The sequence below is a fragment of the Zophobas morio genome, unplaced genomic scaffold (genome assembly GCF_036711695.1).
Source record: "Zophobas morio isolate AGI-343-1 ecotype UQ-CSIRO unplaced genomic scaffold, CSIRO_AGI_Zmor_V1 ptg000005l, whole genome shotgun sequence".
In the NCBI taxonomy this organism is placed as follows: domain Eukaryota; kingdom Metazoa; phylum Arthropoda; class Insecta; order Coleoptera; family Tenebrionidae; genus Zophobas; species Zophobas morio.
Genome location: NW_026972110.1, coordinates 12,240,015 through 12,260,409, shown reverse-complemented (window position 1 = coordinate 12,260,409; position 20,395 = coordinate 12,240,015). Strand labels below are relative to the sequence as shown.

Sequence of the window (20,395 nt, the reverse complement as noted above, 5' to 3'; positions counted from 1 at the left end):
GAATGTTAAATGTTAACTGTATCAGATCTGGAAATGAAGCATCTGGGTAAAGAATATAAACTAACGTATAGCGATATCTCCTTCATATTTCTTGATCTGGGTACAATAAAATTTGGTGCCAGGAAATACACCAATCTGGTGCTTAATTTAAAGAATTCATTGTCGCCAACTTAAATTTGAGTGCGGATAAATATTACCAGAAATAATTATTATCACTAGAGAGCGGAAAATATGCAGTAATTTTCTTAATATATGCAGTTGCATACGCTCCAAAAATTAAAAAAAGCTCAATAACCGAACTAAATTTATTTACAAATTGCAAAAACAGGTTTCCCGTGCTTACCTTTTATTACAAAAAAATACATAAATCGCATTGCAAAGTGTTTAATTAGATCTCACTGACACATAAATCACATTTTTTAAGATAATATTCTTATATTAAAAAATAAATATAGGTAAACAGAACGAATTAAAAAATAGTACTAATCAACTATTTAATTACTATTTTGGTAACAATTAATTTTGAATATTTTTCGAAATATTCTAACAAAAAGTTTTTCCGGTGATAATATTCTTATATTAAAAAATAAATATAGATAAACAGAACGAATTAAAAAATAGTAGTAATCGACTATTTAATTACTATTTTGGCAACAATTAATTTTGAATATTTTTCGAAATATTCTAACAAAAATTTTTCCGCTGATTCTAAAGTATGTACTTATGTGTAAATAGAAAAACTGAGTATTGCGTCCACAGATGTAAAAATACTTACCGGTTTAGAGCAGGCGCGACAAAACACAGTTCCTTCTTGAAGAATAAGTTCAGGAAAAGGTTTAATCCATAAATTAATTTGAGTTATCTACATAGACACACCTGTGTCGTTTTAAATGCTTTGAATGCAAACTCACGATGAAAAACAATAGGATAACGTCCCTTCGACCACCATAAAACATATACCAGTCCAAAAGGTATAAGGTTATATGACCATCATAAAAGTAGTTGACCGCAAATAAATACCCCCTTTGTGTAGTTCGCACTAAGCCTACCGGTTGGCAATAAGTCGTCTTCTAAACATTTCTTGCTCACATTTAACAGGGCCGGCTTTCAAAGCGAGTGGTTATTTCGGAACCCTCAGCGGCTGCAGGTTGTAAAGAAATACTGGAGTGGTGGATTTACATATTTAGTGAAAGCCGCCCCTGAACGAAACCACAACAGCCGGTTCCAGTGGACACGTTATTTACTACCCTAAAACCTTTTCTATTGTGAACAACTTAACTTCAACACAATGGGATGATTTTATGATGGCCATATAACCTTATAGCTTCTGGTCTACTATACCATTAATACACTTAAGTAACGAACAAAAATATTCGGAATTAACGGTATTTTCAAAAGTAATCAGGACCCGAATTTACCTGGAAGGATGGCTTAACACCCGCTGGTTCCTCCAAACTACCATAAAACCCAAACCTTTCCCATTGTCTTTGCCATTTCTATTGAAACACCACCTGTTGATTTTGCTTAAAATTTAGCAATTGGTAACAGTTTTCGGTTGATTGACAACGGCTTTTAGTTAGAAAATTGTCTGAATTTGAACATTGCCAAATTTACGATTAACAAGTGGTGTTTCAACAGAAATGGCAAAGACTATACTTATTTGAAGCTCAGGACAATATTTGCATTATGATTCATGAAATTTCGTCTTTCTCGATAAATACCGATAGAATGACAATCTTTTTTTTTTCAAATTAGCACAAAAATTGATAAAAATGCAAAATATGCACCCGTTACATGAAATATGCAACACAAGGCAAATATATGCAAATATGCAATTTTTTTATAGTTGTATTCATTTTTAATTAGCATGATTCGCTCACATATTAATATTAAATATCAAGACTTATATGCCAAAAATAACGGATATGCAAATTTCATAAAATCCGCTCTCTAATTAGTATCACCAATATTACAACGATTGGTACATTTTTGACAAAAATATGACCACGTCAAAGACTTACATGAAATTTTCGTTTGATTTAAGAATAATTGTTGACTAACTAATTGAATTTTATATATCTGCGAAGATGATAAAAACTTACTTAGAAAAATACAAAAGCAGATTCGTATAATCAGGGGAAATATAATAGATTAGGAACGTCGATCGTGTATTTTCATTTCTGATGATTACAAAAAGTTTCATTTAATCATTTTGTAGACCAAAAACACAGACTAAAATTGTAGGGTTCCTTGAGGTCTCTCTAAAATTAAATTTAACCATACAGAGTGTTCTGATTTTAGGGCGTAACACAATTTAGTTTTTTAAATGAAACACCCTTGCCACGTTATTCCACTTGACGTGAAATTTTTTAGCACTGGATGAAGGGTTCATAAAAAAATCGCCAAAGAGTGATTTTAAAATTCTGTGTTACAATATTTTGTGAAGAGATTTGTGCTATAAATAAAATTAAATCTTCATATACACAGTATTGATAAAAATATTTTATGTTACAATTTTCAAATATAGCTATTTCAGTTTTTCCAAATGGAAAGCTCTGTATTTTATAATCACATCTTATTCTATTTTGTTTCCTTTCCTTTTTGTAAAGTATCTTCTATATTTAAAGTTGAAGGTTATTGCGATTTTTTTACTTGTTTTAAGAGACATATCGATATCACATAATAGTGAAAGAATAAGAACAAAAAATAGAGTAAGATATGGTAATAAATGCAGAGTGTACTATTTGAGAAAAAAATTGAATTTATTCTGTCTCCACTGAAATATCGATATTTGAAAATTGTAACGTTTCAGAAATTTTTTATAAACACTCTGTGTATATTAAACTTTGATTTAATTGGAATCACAACAAAGCGCGTACCTTTATATTTATCCTTTTACAAAATATTGTAACCCAGATTTTAAAAAGAACCCTATTTCAAGAAAATTGGTACCGTGGCAACGTCGCATCGGTATTGCAATAAAAACTGTGGTCATAAACATGGAGGTAGAATTGTACCTGCTTGGTCATAAAGCTTAGGACGAGGCTAATGGACCTAAGATTTATTACCCCTGAGGATTATCTCCAACTTTAACGATGCATGACTGAATAAGCACTCACTGGCTACAATGTAGAAAATCATGGTAACATTTAAAATATGAGGGTTTCAGGGAATAGATAATTAAAAGTGGCTTAGGATTTTCTATGGTATTAAGTGAACCTCTTATCTTTAACTTTCTTCATTACTAGCACAAAATATCAAAAATTAAAATTCTTGATTGTGATGACTGATGAGCTTTACTGGATCGTTCGATTAAATGATGGGGAATAAAAAACGCTTTTTCTCTTCGGTCTATTTTTGAAATATTTTTATTGGCGGCAACCGGTTTCACATAAAAAAAAATTACAAATCCACATAAAATGTCTATTTTTCGTATTTTATGAGCTGATACACTATACAAATTAAAATGCACTCTAAAAACACATACAATAAACGATAAAATTCTTTTCAAAATCACGCAGTCGTTACGTCTTTTGATTTTTCTGAGAAATAACTACAAAGAAAAAGCGTTTTTTATTCCTCATCACAAATTAAAATATTTAACGCCCATTTGTCAATTATTGTTTATTGTTTTTTTTTTTTAAGTAGCTCAAAAAAGTTCCAAATTAATAAGAAGAAGACCAGAGGACCAAAGTCTTTTAAAAAGCACTTTTAAAAAGCATTTGGTCCAACTTGAGCATTACTTAAGCATCTTTTTTTTTTCTATTATTTTTTTTTTATGGTTTATAATCCCTCTTCCCCCCTTAGTTACTAAACGCCCCCGAATGAGGGCGTTGCGAAAGCGATTATCTTTTGAACGAGCCACAATATTATTTGACATGCGCAGAAGTTGTAATGTTAGTTGTGAGTGGGCTTTTGCTCACAATTTCTCTTTTACCGACAGACATGGCGGACAGCGTGGAAAATCTGAGTACCGCGTTACTTTACAATTCTTTATTAACTATAGATAAAAATTTAGCAAATGTTTTCCAGAAGAAAACTAAAGCCGTAAGTAGTTCTGATTTTCTAATTTATTCTTTTGCATTTGCTTTTTTGTACATTCAGTGAATACAAAACCTCGTGTGGGAGGTCTTGAGCACGTGTTCAAAAACCGAACACGAGCTCATGAAATATTGTGTAATTTTCTGACTCTTTTATTTTAATTGTGTAATGTTTTTCTTTTCGTTTTTAGTCCGATTTACTCAAAGGCTCGCCAAATTTAAAGGAAGTTATTGCTCATTATTTGAAGGCTGGTCCCAAATCGAAAAAATTGAAATTAGTTTCTGTCGCTAGTGACGATAGTAGTAGTGAAGAAGACGAGCCGCCTAAGACTAATATTGTAAATGGACACATCAAGCAGGTTAAAAGTGCACAGAAAAAAGCAGAATCTAGTAGTGACGATAGTTCTGACGAGGAGGAGTCAACAGTCAAGACGCCAGCTATCAAAACACCTGCCAAGAAACAACCAGCTAAACCACCACAAAAACAAACTAAAGACGAAAGCTCAGATGAGTCATCATCAGAAGACGAAGCGCCGAAGAAGGCCCCTGTCAAATCCATCTTAAAAACACCGACTGTTGTAAGCAAAAAACCTCCAACTAAAGATAGTAGTTCAGATGATTCATCTGAAGAGGACACACCACCAGCTAAACCCACCCCTGCTAAACCTGTTGTGAGTAAAAAACCCGCTCCTAAGGAGAGCAGTTCAGAGGAGGACTCTTCTGAAGAAGAAACAAAGCCAACTAAACCTACTCCTGTCAAAACACCTGCTAAACCTGTAGCTCAAAAAAAAGAGGAAAGCAGTTCAGAAGAAAGTTCTGAGGAAGAGGCGCCAAAAGTGCCACCTAAGGTAAATCCAGTTAAAAAACCTGTTGCGAAGAAACCTGCACCTGCAGAAAGTAGTTCGGATGAATCGTCAGATGAGGATGATAAACCTGCAGTGAAAATGGCTCCCACTGTAAAAACACCTCAACCTAAAATTCAGAAAAAGGAAAGTAGTTCAGAGGAAGAATCCTCAGATGAAGAAGTTACTAAACCCATTCCTAAACCGGCAGTGAAGGCAACGCCTGCGAAAAAGAAAGCGGAAAGTAGTTCCGAGGACTCATCTGACAGTTCTGACGAACCAGCCCAAAAGAAGCAAGTACCAGCCCCAAAAGTTGTCAAAACTCCACCAGCAAAAGCCCAAGAAAGTAGTTCTGAGGAAGACTCAAGTGATGAAGACGAAAAAGTAGTAAAAGGGACTCCTAAACCTGCTGTAAATGTTAAGAAAGCGCAGAAGAAAGAGAGTTCGTCAGAGGAAAGTAGTGATGAAGAGGAGGAAAAAGCTCCCAAAGCCAAAAAAACAGTGACTACTTCAACTCCAGCTCCAAAGAAAGTGGCTGCTAATAAAGAGTCTTCTTCAGAAGATGATGACTCAGAAGAAGAAGAGACAGAAAAGAAAACTCCACAGGCTTCAAATAAACAAAATAAAGGAGTTAAGAGGAAAGCTGATGAGGAGGAAGATGAAGATCTTGTTTCTAAGAAACCTAATTATGGCAATTTTGTGAAGGCTGGACAAAATAACAGTTTTAATGGCAACAATCAGGTAAGTGAACATAAAACAACCGTAAACTGCAAAAATAATTATCAAAATAAATACTGTGTGGTTGAAAATAAAGTGATCAGGCAGACCATGAATAGCATTTTTTATTATTTTTGACCACACTGTATTATGTCTAGGTTAAACCTACATCAAGTTTATTGGAAATTATACTGTATATAGAATCAGTTGTACTGTAACAGTAATAAAATTGTATGTAGGTACAACTCAAACTGTCTTACTATAGTAGGATAAGTTCACGTTTATGTGGAGTTTGTTATATTTCAACATTGGAGTATCAATTTATAATTATTTTTATGTACTTTTACAAATTCTTCAAGTTTAAATTTTCAGTAACTTTAATGATTTGTATGGTAAAAACATTGTTGGAATGTAAACGACTCACTCTAAAAATGACTAATTAACCACGTGTTTGATCACTTCAGAATTACAAACGCTAACGAGTAATTTTTATGTCGAAATTTTAGCGTCCTGCACCATTCCGAAGGGTCAAAGACGAGGAGGTTCATGTTGATCCCAGATTGACAAACAATTCCTTCGAAGCAAAGGTAACGTGCGATTCCATTTGTAGGCAACTGGTACGCGAGCTGTCTCTAACTTCAAATTTATTTTTATTAAAAAAAAAAAAAAAACTACAAATTTCGCACGTTACCTGTAGATAGTTCGCGTACCCGTTGTACTAATTTCTCTTTTATTAAAATTTAGGACGAAGATGGAGACAAAGGATACAAAAACAACCGCGATTCGTTCGGGGACAATCGTGGGGGACGGGGCGGTTTTAGAGGCCGAGGGGGCGGCGGCTTTAGAGGCGGACGCGACGGTGGCGGCTTCAGAGGGGGACGCGACGGTGGCGGCTTCAGAGGGGGACGCGGCGGCGGCGGTTTTAGAGGTGGACGCGACGGAGGTGGTTTTAGAGGCGGGCGCGACGGTGACGGATTTAGAGGCCGCGGTGGGGGCGGGTTTAGAGGAAACGATAGGGGTGGCTTCCGAAGGTCGTTCGATGATAAGGATCAAGGGGAACGGAGATCGTTTGGAGATAGAGGGGGTCGCGGGGGCTTTCGAAAATCGTTTGGCGATAGAGGTGGTTTCAACAAAGGGGGTTTCCAACAAAGAGACAGTTTTGGAACGCAGAAACCCGCAGAAAACAAGAAAATCACTTTTGATGATTAGATGTTTTTAATTTGTAAGTATTCCCTGGAGCAGTCATTTTTGTTTGCTTTTAAAGAAATGTTGCTATTGTTGCAATTTTTATTCATACATTTTTTTAAGCTCTCCAATCCACCAGTTAGAGCTTTGTATGCTTTACTTGGTCGCTAATGAGAGCAACATCATCAAAATCGTAACCTGTGAGGCTTTTTCTTGTTGAAAAAGCCCGTGAAACGATTTTAACATTGTTATTATTGCACCTACTTTGCAAGGAAAGTTGTCTTACAGGAGTATTGTTTACAGTTTAATTCAAGAGGATCCTGGGGAGAGAAAGCATATTTGGACCTAAAACATACCCGGGGTAAATCCTTCAGACACGAAAAAACGAAGAAAAAACGTGGTTCGTATCGGGGCGGATTTATCGACACGTCAGTTAATTCAATTAAATTTGATTAAATCCTAGGTGTAAAATTACTCCATACAGTATGAACACGAGTTCAAAACTTTTTCAAATACTAACTTTAAAGAACAGATTGTAGAATTGATAATCGGTGTTATTATCAATATTATCATAGATAGTAACTTTCGCTATTTTTAAGTTAATGAATCTGTGATTTGAATGAACTGTAATTATTTTTGGAAGGTGTCTGTCCATGTCTGGTATTTTTTATTATGTCACTTTAGTACTCCTTTGGCGTTCCTTATTGAATAAGTTGCATTGTTTATAGCCTAGATTGTGTTTTACGTTTTACAATATGAGAAAGTGTATTTTGTTCAAAAAATGATATATTTCATAGTAAAATATTATTTGAAACTGTTGGTTTTTATTGAAATCTAAAAAATCCTTTCCAAACATCGTGTGGAGGTGTTTGCAGTAACGGTCTGGAATTTGATAGAAGTAATTTCACCAAGAAAGGTGACAGGTCATAAATTGCTCGACTTGTAGTCTAGCTAGCAGTGGCGTAACATCGATGTATTGAGAAGGGAGCCTCTGCTGAGTTATATGTCTTTTAGAGACAACCATACATATAATAAAAATAAATTTGTTTGATAAAAAATCGATTAAAAATAAAAATGTTATCAACTTATCACATATTGACATGAAAATCATAGAACATTTGGCGTATCATTTTCTCAAAATTTTCGTCTAATTAGTGACTTTCGGTACAGGTTTTGTTTTTGTCGGTGTAGAGAAGCTTGATTTTTTCCACAGATTTGGCTTTTCTTTGCTCTTTTGCTTTTGATACCTACGCGTTTTTCTAAATTCCAGTAGCTGCCCTGACGCGTTCTGTATGATTTGCTATGGGAATTGTAGTTCCCTTTTCAGCTTTTTATTTCATGAAATGCATGATTCCTGCTATTTTATCTCTGTAGTTTGAGAAAAAATGGGTTTACCTTTGCCAGTTTTTAAACTAAACATTTTCACTTGATTTAAAATCTAAAAAAAGGCAATAACGTACTGAAAATTGGCGGATTTTTTTCAAAACACTTCTTATATAGTAATACAACAAATTACAACACTTTATATTTACTAAAAAAAAAAAAACAGAAATAAAATTGTCTTGAAAAAGACAGATGTCTTAAAAACGAACTTCTAAAACACAAACGACCAACAAAACAAAAACAACGAAACGCGGGAAAGTAGTCAGCAAGCACGAGACACAGGAAGATAAATGTAGAGAAAAAGAAACAGACGAGACGAGACAAGAAAAGGAGAAGACGGGCAATGAGACGTTAACTTATTTGGACAGTTTCTTTTATTTTCAATAGGATTCCTATTTCTTGAAAGTACTCATAGTTACGTGATTTTGACGTTGTTGGTGTTTTTTGTTTTAAACAACAATTTTATTAATTTCTTATCATAATGCGGCATTAACAAATCTTTAAATTCGCTTTCTATAACTTCAACGTTAATAAAATAGAACACTGATATTCTTATTAACGCCAACAATATTTTAATGCTGCTGTACCCTTTCGTGGTGAAACCTACTCTATAAAAAAAATATATAGAAGAGGGAAAAACCGAGATTTAGACGAAGCATCGAATAAGAAAAAACATTGTGTATCTAAATAAAAAATATTGTATTTCTAATACTTATAAAAATCTTATAAATTAAATATAATAAATATTTTACAAAAAGTAAAAAAATATGAGCACGTTAACGATTAATTTCGCATTTATTCACCCAGCCTTAAAGCCTCGGTATAGAGGACATTGCACTAGCTTCCTGATTACTTTGAGAAGCATATTTTGGTCTACACACACAACCACTTTCAACTAGTACATAATCCTGCCCAGTCAAAGTAACTGGTCCCAAAGGAATAACTAAAAACAAATATGGGACGTAAGTTTGTGTGCATTCGCCTCGAACGACGTCACATTCGGAACTTTCGCAGACCTGGAAATAAAACAATGTTTTAGTTTATGACAAGTACATGTTCATAAAGCCGCACACCATTTTTGTACTCAATAAAATTTTGCAACCGAAAAGTTCATATAATAATAATAACAATTTTATTAGTGTGTAAAAACAGTGTGCGGAGAGTACATGAGAACAGACATTAAGTACAAAATAAAAAATGTACACTTACTTCAAACACAACCTGTTGGAGCAAATCTGGAAATTTTTGCACTATTGTTACTGGTTGTCCTGAAGTCAGTGAAACTCCGTACATTGGAGCTGTGGTGTTGTATCGAGTTTTGCATAATCTCGAGGGGGTTCCTGTGCATGTGTTAGCAGGGGACATGTTGGTTGCTCGGGCTGTAACAAATACGTGTTATGTACATTATTGTTTGAATAATCAAAGCTATAGACTATAGTTAGGAGTGGTAAATGAAAAAAAAAACATCTAAGAATAACACTGAAAATTACACCTCATTGTGATTTGTAATTTTATTATTATTAATTGTCAGCAGATATAAAATAAGCCCACTGTCTACTGCGATGTCAGTTATAGCGGTATGTTTCCAGACCTTTTCATTCTACGACCGTCGTTTGGGTAGGACAGAAAAAAGTACAATGTATCAGATAGGTATAAAAGTTTTTAGTCAAATGGTGAAAAAGGGAAACATAGGTATTTACAAAATTCAATGACATGTTTTTCTCACAATTTATGTTTTTTTGTTGTACCTATCTATTCTTAATAGTAAAGGATCATTTTGTAAAACGGTTGTATAAATAAACAACCATTTTTTCAGTTATGATGATGCAAGAAGGTGACATGATTTGTTTTAGACAAACCATTTAGTTCAGTATATTTTTAAGGGCGTGGAAATATTCACTCAACCCAAAATAAACTACAGAGATTCAAAATCAAAATTGTTTTTATTAATAAAAAAATATCTTTGAAGGCTTTTGTCTGAACACTCTGAACAATTCTTATGTGATAGATAAAAATGTAGTTCATGTATATAAGAATCCGCTAACAAATTAAACACAATTTTTCGAAAGTTAAAAAAACACAAGCCTATGTAATTAACCTGTAGATGGTAAAGCGCCAGCTAAATTTATCTCATCATCCACAGCAACAATTTGATGACGTAACTTCAAAATTTTGCATGGGAAATGCCGTTTGTGGTTTATGAATCAGCTTTGTCCATTCGTAAAAAAACCAAACCTGTATAAGATTTTACAGTCTAACTTAAAAAATAAATCCCACCTAAAACGTGCACAATATTATGATTATATACTTGTGGTTTATCAACACATTCACATTTTTTACAATTGATTATATAAGGTGACTCAAAAAAATTAGTGAATCAAGCAGACCAACTCAAGAACAGTTCCGCCCAAAAATTTTGTTATGGAAAAATTAAACTTAACAGTCCACACATATCTTTATTGTAATTTATTTATTCGAATTATCACAAAAAAATAAAATTCGTAAAATTACATTTTATAATTTTTCAAAGAAGCTGGATTTGTTCAAGTGTATTTCAGGGGCAAGGGAAGTTCTGGCTAAACAAACTTAGACCAATTTTTTTGTCCTTGTCCACATCAGACAGTGTGTGGTCTGTGGACAACTGTCCGTTAATCTGCCCGGATGTAACTCTCAGCCAATTCCTGTAATTTACAGTTATGCAAAAAATAAATGAAAACAATATAGCGGAAATCCAAAGAAACTTGTTTCTGCATTTTTTGACTGTCACCTAGGCGATGTCTGTTATTATTTTGTTATTTAATTTAATTGTTTTAAAATTGTGTGCGTAGTTCATCGAACTTTAGTGTATGCATACATAAATGCTATTTAAAAATGTTGATGACGTAATAACTTTTAGTTTTAATAGCGACAAAAAAAAGTTCTCAAGTTTTTTGGGTTTAGATTCACTTTGTCGGGGATTACTTTTCAACATCACTCTGAAGTGTTTTTGGCCATTACATATAGTTTAAACCTCAGTTGTGAGATGTTTGTTAATTAACTGGTTCGTGGTTTTCAGTAAATTAGGTTCTCCTGTAGAAGAAATAAAGTTTTTAATTTTAATTTATATTTCTTCGTATTTTTTCTTATTATAACTTGTGGTGATTACCACTGTTGCGTCGACAACATTACAGTTACCTAGATAGACATATTTTTTCTGGAAATATAATTATATTAAACAATAAAAAGTGAGAATAAATTCACGGTCTGCAGATACACATCATACTTAATTATCTCTTTAAATTTGAAAAGAGTAAAATTATTATAGCAAATCATGTCACGTCCATTAAGTAAATGATAATAATATAGTGGCTAGAGGTAATAAAAAGCAGAAGACCGTGCACACGTTCTCACGTCAAAGGAAGTACTAAAATAGTTAGTCCATGTAATTGTATGGAATGAGGAATGAGAATAAAAAGTCGCTCACAAAGACAATAAATCCTAATTGATCCAACGAATTTGAAAGTTCAAGTACATGACTAACACTACCGCCAAGTACAGAGCGACAAAGTGTGTCGTTTGCGGTAATATTTAGGTTACTTTGCAGTACAACAATATGGCCAGTTCTGTTACCTCTTTAAAGAACTGTTACAGAACAGGTTCTCACCCATTATCCGTTATCAGCAGTTATTTAATTGATATTATTCTCAGCTGCCATTTATTAGATTAAAAACAGACGCTACAAGTAACCGTAATAACAGAAATAATTGTGTTAATGTAAAGATTTATGGCAACCGAGATCAGAACACGCCGTCATTTTTTCACTTCCGTTTCTAAGAAAACCGTCTGTATAAACATAATCATTTCCTACCTGTCCTAGAAATTGACGGCGAATTTATGTCGTCGAAGTTGTACTTGTGAGCGGCCAGCAGTGCTTTTTGCGTAATGAACGGATCTATCGTTTTTCTGGATCTTCCCGTCCTGGAATTTCCGGTCCAGAGGTTTGAGCCCCTAAACGACCTTTCGATGGCTGCGCTGGACAAAATTTAAATTACTATTTAATTTAGTAAGATTTTTAGTGCTAGTTTTGTTTATTGTAACTTACGTTGGATAAGGGGCGTCATTTGGTCCTAGGCAGTTTGGTGAGTCTGATAGTGCATCACCCCATAAGTATTTAAGGCCGCCACTGCCTTCACATTTGGTAGGAATTTTCGCTAATACTAGGTTTAAGATAGGTAGTAACGCTGTTAAAATCTGAAACAAAATTAAAACATTGGTGAAGTGGAACATCACTAAGGCGTAATAATAGACCACCAACAATTTTGTAAATTGTAAATGTCTTTTGTGGTTGAATAAATGTTAACAGAATATGCCCTAGAGATGTAGGTGTACATATACTTTCTGTTAATGCAGTTATGTACACAAAGTATTCATTTTTATTGTTTAATAAACTTTGTAGTTTGTTAGCTTAAAATGTTTGTTAATATCTGTCATGCAACAATTGCAAAGTTAATTATTTATGCGAGACCTTAGATTTTTATCTGTTCGATCACACCGGAAATTTTAATGCGAAGTTAAGCGACGAACCCAACAGTTATTAGTCTACATATTAAATTTTAATGAGTTCAATCTATTTAATTAGTTTAATGCAAAGTGCAATGTCTGTTAGTAACACTTGCTAACACAGTGAAGAGCTAACTGTATAGGAATAAAAATTCTAAAAATAAAAAAATCATCATTTAGTGACAACAAAAAAGTACAATGTATTTAACTACTTAGAACGTCAAACAATCAATACATTAAACACGTACTGTAGAAATTGATCAACTAAATAGAACGCATCATGATCAAGGAGAAATTTCTGAGTTTAGCATTAAATAATTGAAATCATATCAGTCTTTTGTAGTCCAGACGGATGTTCATTGCAATTTTTTCGGATAGGTTCTGGCTAACCTTTAACTACGAACATCACAATGAGATGTTGAATACTGGCTGATATTTTAACGGTCTTACGTATGGTATAAAATATGTACAAACATGGCAATGTCGTTGCATTATGGTTTATAAAAAAAGACGGCAATGTTCTCTTAGTCCAACCCACTCGATTAACCTAGCCATTTTCTTTTGGAGCCGGAACATATTTATGGCAGTGAGTTTTCGTACATTATAATGTTAGAGTGCAATGAAGCGAAATATACTTTACGACATACGTTTTAGATGAAAAAATGTTTCAGATGTGTATAATGCATTGTAAATTAACGTATTGTCGACTGGATACCTAAAAATTTGTCCAAACTAAGAATTAATGAATTTATAGGTATTAAATCATATCTACCTAGGTACTTTTGTTGTAGCTCCAGAGCTCTTAATTTTAATTCATAGATTAGTCATTTGACTTTAGTAGTGTTGTATCCTCATAGTACTAGCAAATTCGTTGATATAAATTAAAAATATAACTGTGCCTAAGATGGAAACTTGACGTGCACACTGCTGAACTTCAATAAAATTATAGAGTTTCGACCAGTGCTCTACATCCTGTTTCTTAGATAAAAAGAAATTAACTGCATCGAAGTGATACATAAAATTCTAGTTTGTCCACTTATGACTTCTAACTAACACAACCGAAAGCTTTACTTAAGTCATAAAGCGTAGCCGAGGCTAATTGCTCTTGGTCTAATGATTTAACTAAATATATTCACATACCTACCTATATTTAGGTAGGTATAAGTTATTATTATTCTGAATATTACCAATAGACTAAACAGGTCTATTCACAAAGAGACTATGAAAATTGCTTAAAAAATCTGAAAAAGACGAAATTAAGCAGTCATTCTAATTAAGACGTCGTTTTTTAATCCTTTATTTTTCCCATTCACCAAGAAGAATTCGATTTAGAAAGAAAGAAAATTGATTTGATTTTCTCTCGATTTTTACTTCCCGAGCGTAAGCTAAGCAAGCATTGTAATAGAGACCATCTCAGGAATGGTTACTTTTAAGTTTTCTTGACGTTTCATGACCCCTAGAGTATGATAAAGTATATCTCACGTTTCCGGTTGTCTGTCGTCTGTCTATATCGATTTTTATTAGGGAGATACCTAATCTCTGAAACTACGGACCGTTTGTTGTCAAATTATGTATATGTTAGGAATATCTTGAAGATGATAAACTGCTAACCAAAATTTATCAGATCGTCCCGCCAATAATTGACTGACGTCCCCTCAGTTTTTTTTTTTAGTAATCGCCATTTACATTTTATTTCCCTTCTACTTGTAGGTTATTAATCCGGCTTGAGTTTTTACCCTGTTTTTGTATTTAAATAACCTTACAACAATTTTTACCAGCAGACGAGAAAAAAGCCAATTTGCTCGTCCACTGCTAACTTGAGGACGTTTTTCGTTGATAGCACCTATTATTAAAAACCTAAAATTGTATTATTGTCTATTTCAGGAATGTAAATACGGATTGATGAAAAAATGAAGTATAAGCTCGATGGTAGGTTGTTAAGAAGGCTCTGAAGAACTGGAAAAAATGGTTAAAAAATTCCCGACACCAGACTTTTGAAAATATTGATCTTCAAAATTGAAGAATTAACTTGGTAATTCTGAATTGTTTGAATGAACTAACAGATAGTTAAATAATTAGTTATTAATAATTTAATAATAATTTGCTAGAATATACGATCCACAACGTCATTTTTTACTGTTGACACATGCCATTATTTACGAAGTTGTACTTATTATTACAGTAGAATTATTCTGAGGAATTCTTGAAGGGTCCCATTTCCCTGCGGCTAAATTAATGCTTGTCGATGACTATCACCCCAGCCTTACTTCCTGTTGTCAAAATTGACATGGTTGACAGTGACATTTAATTTCAATCAAAATTTGTTATCGATTATTATCAAAATGCCATAACAAAACTTTCTTGATCCGTTCAAAGTGACGTAGCGCCAAGCATTTGGATCGGTTTTGGCAACAGGGGCGCAAGAAAAAATTTTCAAAATTAGTTAATTTTGTTGCCATCTCAACCAATATTTATTGATCACGCTCTATATTACCACTACTTATTTTAAAAAGCAATGGCACAATGAAGTGTACATTTAACTGCGGAATCTTGAGTGACGAAAAAAAAAGTAGGTTGAAACTGCATGTCAAATTCAGTACAAATTGTTTTTTCTATTTTTTAATTTAATGTGTGCAATGATTCTGTTGAACAGAACTTTTTTATAATAAGCTTAGTTTCCGTAAAATAGTGCTTGCTTATTTCACAGACAATTGTTACGTAGTATATTATTAAATCACGTAGGTGAAGTCTTGTTCCAGACCTACGTATGAATAAATAAAACAAAAGTGGCTAGTACTTTGAAGTCTTATCACTTAAATAAAGTAGTTGATTATATAAACTTGTTTGTAATTTTATTTACAGCATCATTTTTTGAACTGAAATTTCCTACTTTTTAAAATATGGGTACCAAAAGCTACAAAAATTTCGGAATACTGAAAAATCACTGTCCAGTGATGTCTAATTTTTCGAAACAGTCTCATCGTTAAAGTAACATGTTAGGATTAATTACGTGATTAAGTTCCAAAGGTCACATAGGTGTACTAATTAGTATTTCGTAATTAATAGTATAAATCAAATAACTGGAGTGCAGCGAATGTTAGATACATTAACTAAATATTAAAGTAAAATATTGACTTTATTTAGAAAACTGCAAATACAACTGATTAGAAATGTAAGGTTTTCCAATGTATGGTGGTTAATAAAAGCAAAAGCTAATAAATTATACATTATGTTGGCAGATAGGAAGGAATATTGTTGATACGGAGGTGTACGCAAATCAAATGTTAAAAGCACATTAAAAATAAATGTTGAATGATAGCAACAATAGAAAACTTTTTTGATTTTTACTTTTTTTTATTTCTCCAAATAATGTTCGTAATACATGCAAATTGTAAAATAATAAAGAACTGCATATTTTGTTTTCAAATTTTAAAATATACAGAAGACATCAAGGAAAAACAACAAAGCAAAAAAGTAATGAAAAATTAGTAAGGGATATCTAAAGTTATTTAGACAGAACTTCCTTGGCTCTTGAGACATAGTCTATCACACAAAGTCAGTTTCTTAGACACAATATATCTAAAATTTCACAAAAGTCCATTGCTTTCTGTCCTGTAAAACCACTAGCAGAGGACGCGACAGATGACAGACAGACGGAAACGGTCTGATTCATAGAATCTTTGTTTTTTTTCGGGCACGCAATCAGGACTGTAAAGTATCATAGCATAATCCTAAGCAGTTTATTGGTGCCTTTTCATTTTCTATACAATTGGAGTGAAACAAAGACGTAAAGTTTATTTATTTTCGTGTTATTATATTAATTTTATTTATACATGTGTTGGAAAAACTGTAACTTATTCAAAATGTGAGTGTAACACTCATTCAGATACGTTTTTTAATTTGCATGTTTTATTTGAATGTGTAATGGACATCCGTGAGGAAAATAATCGTACTTCTGTTTGAAATATCTAAATGAAATGTTAATTGTCTAAGTAAATAACTCGGCATTAGCACTTTGACAATTTCTTTTGTCACGATAGTGAGAATTCAGGTAGTGCCTTACTTACCTACTACAAATCTGCAATATTTTAAAACTTGACATATCAGTACGCTACTTTCCTCGTTATTGAGGTTTTACGTTATACTTAAGTGAACTAGAATACTAGAATAATTCAGAACTTTTTACATTTAGTTATAACAACCCATATAAAAAATATTGAAAGATATCACAGTGTAAAATTTTCTCCGGTTAATTACCTAAAATGTGAACAAAATTTCAAAACATTCTAAAAATTTTAAAGTTAATTATAAACAACTCAGAAAAAGCTTACGAGGAATCTCAGACATCAAAATCCTTAAATATATAGAAGAATTATTTTAAACTAAGGCAGTCTGTGTGTTTTAAAGTATTCATTCATATTTATCATTATCAAAAACATACTATAGCGTAACACTGTAAATTCGTTACAATTTTTGCAAAAAAGGAGCAATAGACCCCTACACATTTATTAAAATATATATTTCCTCTAGTAACGAGATAAGGTGCTTTACACCCATTAGTATCCCTATCGCTTTAACGAGTTTTTAATGTTACCGAAAAATTCCAAAATATTTTTCAAAACACGCAGGTTGCACGTGCAAAACAAGTTCTTAAAAAAATAACGTTGTATCCACTGAACTTATTAAGACAAGAGATACCTGGTAGCGTCAAGATTTTCTCATTATATCTTAAACTAGCATATTCTAAGATAATAGGAGTTGTTGAAATTCTGTTTCTGTTTTATAAAATCTACCGTGAAATTTGCAATTCGTTCATGTTATTATATTTTCCACTTATTCTTTAACACGCTTTTGTAATCTATCCCGCTGTTTCACTTCAATACCATGTTACAATTTTATGCTTTATTATTACAACTGTATTACTTCTTTAAGTAACAAAAACTGAGATTTAGCGACGTAATGAAATCCGCATCAATCTCTGTTATTCAGCTCATTTTCAAGAAGATTAACACTGATAAAAGCTCGTTAAACGTTCTTTGTAAACAAGAAATGGTACTGGTACCTACTTCGTGACGTGAATTTAAACGAGCCCGAGTGTAGGTCTTTTAAAAATTAATCACGAAAAGTACCGTTTAATTTCTATCTCAACCTCATTTCGAAGCCCAGTCATCCCATACAAAGTACAATACCAAAATACCTAGAAACATGACATCACCGGTTTCTCTAAAAATTATCACTTGATCCGTGAAATAACCTAAATACGACACTGTCCTATGCATTGCATTGACCACCTGTCCAAGTACGTACCTACTCAAAGCGATACCTGATCATTGACCTCATCATATAACTGTACTTCAGCGTTTATGTGGGCTGCGGAGGGCAAATATTTTGAATATCGGTAAATCCGGATATCTTTCGCGACTCGAGTACGGTCCTGGACTATCGGCAATTTATGCACACTTTTTTTTTAATAGTGCAAGTAATATCGAGAATATAGTACTACATGCATATATTAAATTAGTAATGGATTATTGATTTATTAGTCAAAAAAAGTACTTACTGTGAAGAGCGTATTTCTGCTGAGATTCATCTTCGTCTGCGAAAAAATTATCCAGTTATAAAAACAAGCAAGATTCACTTGATACGTTGAAGATAAATAATTTGTATTTTTTCTTCTTTTCACTTTAAAATGACCAATCCATATTTCACAAATGAAAATTGCTTTTGGACTAGGAATCACTAAACTTGTACCGCGCGAAGCTTTCTGGTGGTCACTGAGTTTCTTGGAGCACGTTGATGGTACTTGACGATCTCGAGGATAATAGATTTGCTGATGCACGAAATAATTTCTTTGAAGTGTGCCAGTAGACTGAAGACAGAGTTGGTCTTGAACTTGTGAAACGGAAATGATATAATGTAGTACCTGGGAGGGATTAAAGAAGAACAAGAACAGTTGTTACAGTAAAGTGGGAGAACACCCTGTTTTCCTTATTAAAATATATGACTAGCAAAATGTTTGATGACTAGACAGGGACGTGTTATGCTCGAATGGATCAATTATTTATTTAGATGTTGCATTGTGATTTAAAATCTCAAATCACTTTTCATTTTTGTGTACACTAAAAAATGAAGAAATTGAGTTATAATTATAGTTTCCCAAAAATATAGTGACTATTATGTATATATCCTTACATATACTAAATTTTAAACTTTCTGTGAGAGTAGAAACCGTCAAGCCGATGATTAACCATTTTAATCATCAGTAATTTGGGTCATATATTTTTCGCTGTAGTGTGTGACTTATGTCTGGATCTTACAGACAAAAATTAATAAAAAATACTTGTAAGGAATGAATTATTCAAAAGCAGCTAGCGCCATTTCAGTAACACGGTATCCAATTTACCTAATTTTGATCGATTATGTTAGTCAGCAGGTCAATCTACTCTATTAAGGTAGCAGCAATAATAACATTAAGGTAGGCAGATGTAGGCCTACACGTATAAAAAAAAAACTGTTTAATTTGCATTATTCAACCTATTTTTAATAATGAAAAGTTCGCTTTAAGGGTAATAAAATGAATAATAATTTTATTACTTTGCTTTCAATATAAAATTGGCCTATTTTTAAACAAAATTATCCAATTTTTTAAGATCAAAAACTAACTAGATTATTTTTTATATGTAATAGGGTCCTTCCGACGAATGCTTTTATGATTTCTTGACGTATCATGACCCGTTTTGTTGTCTGTTGTCTGGCCGTCATCTGTCTGTGTCAATTTTTATTAGACATATAGTCTCCTAAACTACTGAACTGATTATCGTCAAATTTTATATATCCCTATGTTAGGATGATCGTATAGATGTAAAACGCTAACCAAAACTTGTCTGATCATCCATGTCAATAGTAAATGCTATTTACATTCGATAGAATAAGATGCTTCTGCACTTGTGATTCATGAATCCGTGTTGAGTTTTTAACGTAGGCATCTAGATTTTTCGAAAAAAAAAATAGAATTGTATAACAAATGCTGTGAAATGTTGCAGACGTTTTAGAGTTATCATAGGCATGAAAACTTGTTAATCAAAATTTATCTCAAAATTTTGCCGAATAAATACTGTCTAAAATATGTAAAATATTATGAAACTATACTTGTGGTTTATGAATGCATTCATATTTTTTACAATTACTTATACAGGATGACTCAAAAAAATGAATGAATAAAGCAATCCATCGAGAACGACTCACTGAATGTTGGTGAAAAATTGGCAGTACAGTACCATTATTATTAGTATTACATTGCATCTATCCCAATTGACATACGTGCCCTTCCAAAATGTTGATGACGTCATCACAAAATTTTGTAATGAAAAATTACACACATAAATAAAATTCGCAAATTCAATTCTTATAAGTTTTCGAAAAAGCTGGATATGTTGTACTATATACTTCAAGTTCTGTCGAAATAACCTTCATTTTTTTATAAGTACTAAGGATAAATTGATACTTTAGCCAAGAAACCCCAGTTTTTAAGTATCACAAAAATTGATATTTTTAATTGTCAAAAGTCCATTTTTAAGTGTGTCGTAAAACTCAATCATTTTTCATCTTTTAAAAGAGAAAAGAAAAAAAGTCGGATGTTATTAGATAGAACTTCCCTCGTCTCTGAAGTACAGTCAGCCAAATGAATCC

The 20,395-nt window shown here is 32.8% G+C and overlaps 2 protein-coding genes across 3 annotated transcripts; one reads left to right on the top strand and one right to left on the bottom strand.

Moving 5' to 3' along the window:
- The first annotated feature begins 3,918 nt into the window (after positions 1 to 3,918).
- LOC135122757 (nucleolar protein dao-5) lies at positions 3,919 to 7,598 on the top strand. 2 transcript variants are annotated; one of them, XM_064047163.1, is made up of 4 exons: positions 3,919 to 4,047; positions 4,232 to 5,623; positions 6,106 to 6,186; positions 7,088 to 7,598. In XM_064047163.1, the coding sequence occupies exons 1-4, from the start codon at positions 3,946 to 3,948 to the stop codon at positions 7,238 to 7,240; spliced, it is 1,728 nt and encodes a 575-aa protein (XP_063903233.1). In that variant the 5' UTR covers positions 3,919 to 3,945; the 3' UTR covers positions 7,241 to 7,598. The 2 variants fall into 2 exon arrangements, with proteins under 2 accessions (XP_063903233.1, XP_063903232.1); XM_064047162.1 differs by lacking the exon at positions 6,106 to 6,186 and adding an exon at positions 6,344 to 6,821 and having other exon boundaries at positions 7,088 to 7,176.
- Positions 7,599 to 8,849: 1,251 nt separating this feature from the next.
- Positions 8,850 to 18,611, bottom strand: LOC135119575 (uncharacterized). Its single transcript, XM_064043982.1, has 5 exons — positions 18,267 to 18,611; positions 12,249 to 12,397; positions 12,015 to 12,178; positions 9,377 to 9,546; positions 8,850 to 9,183 (listed from the first exon to the last, which is right to left on the bottom strand). The coding sequence occupies exons 1-5, from the start codon at positions 18,294 to 18,296 to the stop codon at positions 8,977 to 8,979; spliced, it is 720 nt and encodes a 239-aa protein (XP_063900052.1). The 5' UTR covers positions 18,297 to 18,611; the 3' UTR covers positions 8,850 to 8,976.
- Between the last annotated feature and the right edge of the window lie 1,784 nt (positions 18,612 to 20,395).

Coding starts and splice junctions, on each gene's coding strand:
- LOC135122757 (XM_064047162.1), top strand. CDS start 3,946: ATGGCGGACAGCGTGGAAAATCTGAGTACCGCGTTACTTTACAATTCT. Junction 4,048..4,231: donor TCCAGAAGAAAACTAAAGCC/GTAAGTAGTTCT, acceptor TTTCGTTTTTAG/TCCGATTTACTCAAAGGCTC. Junction 5,624..6,343: donor GTTTTAATGGCAACAATCAG/GTAAGTGAACAT, acceptor ATTAAAATTTAG/GACGAAGATGGAGACAAAGG.
- LOC135119575 (XM_064043982.1), bottom strand. CDS start 18,296: ATGAATCTCAGCAGAAATACGCTCTTCACA. Junction 12,179..12,248: donor AATGACGCCCCTTATCCAAC/GTAAGTTACAAT, acceptor AATTTTGTCCAG/CGCAGCCATCGAAAGGTCGT. Junction 9,184..9,376: donor TCCAACAGGTTGTGTTTGAA/GTAAGTGTACAT, acceptor TTTTATTTCCAG/GTCTGCGAAAGTTCCGAATG.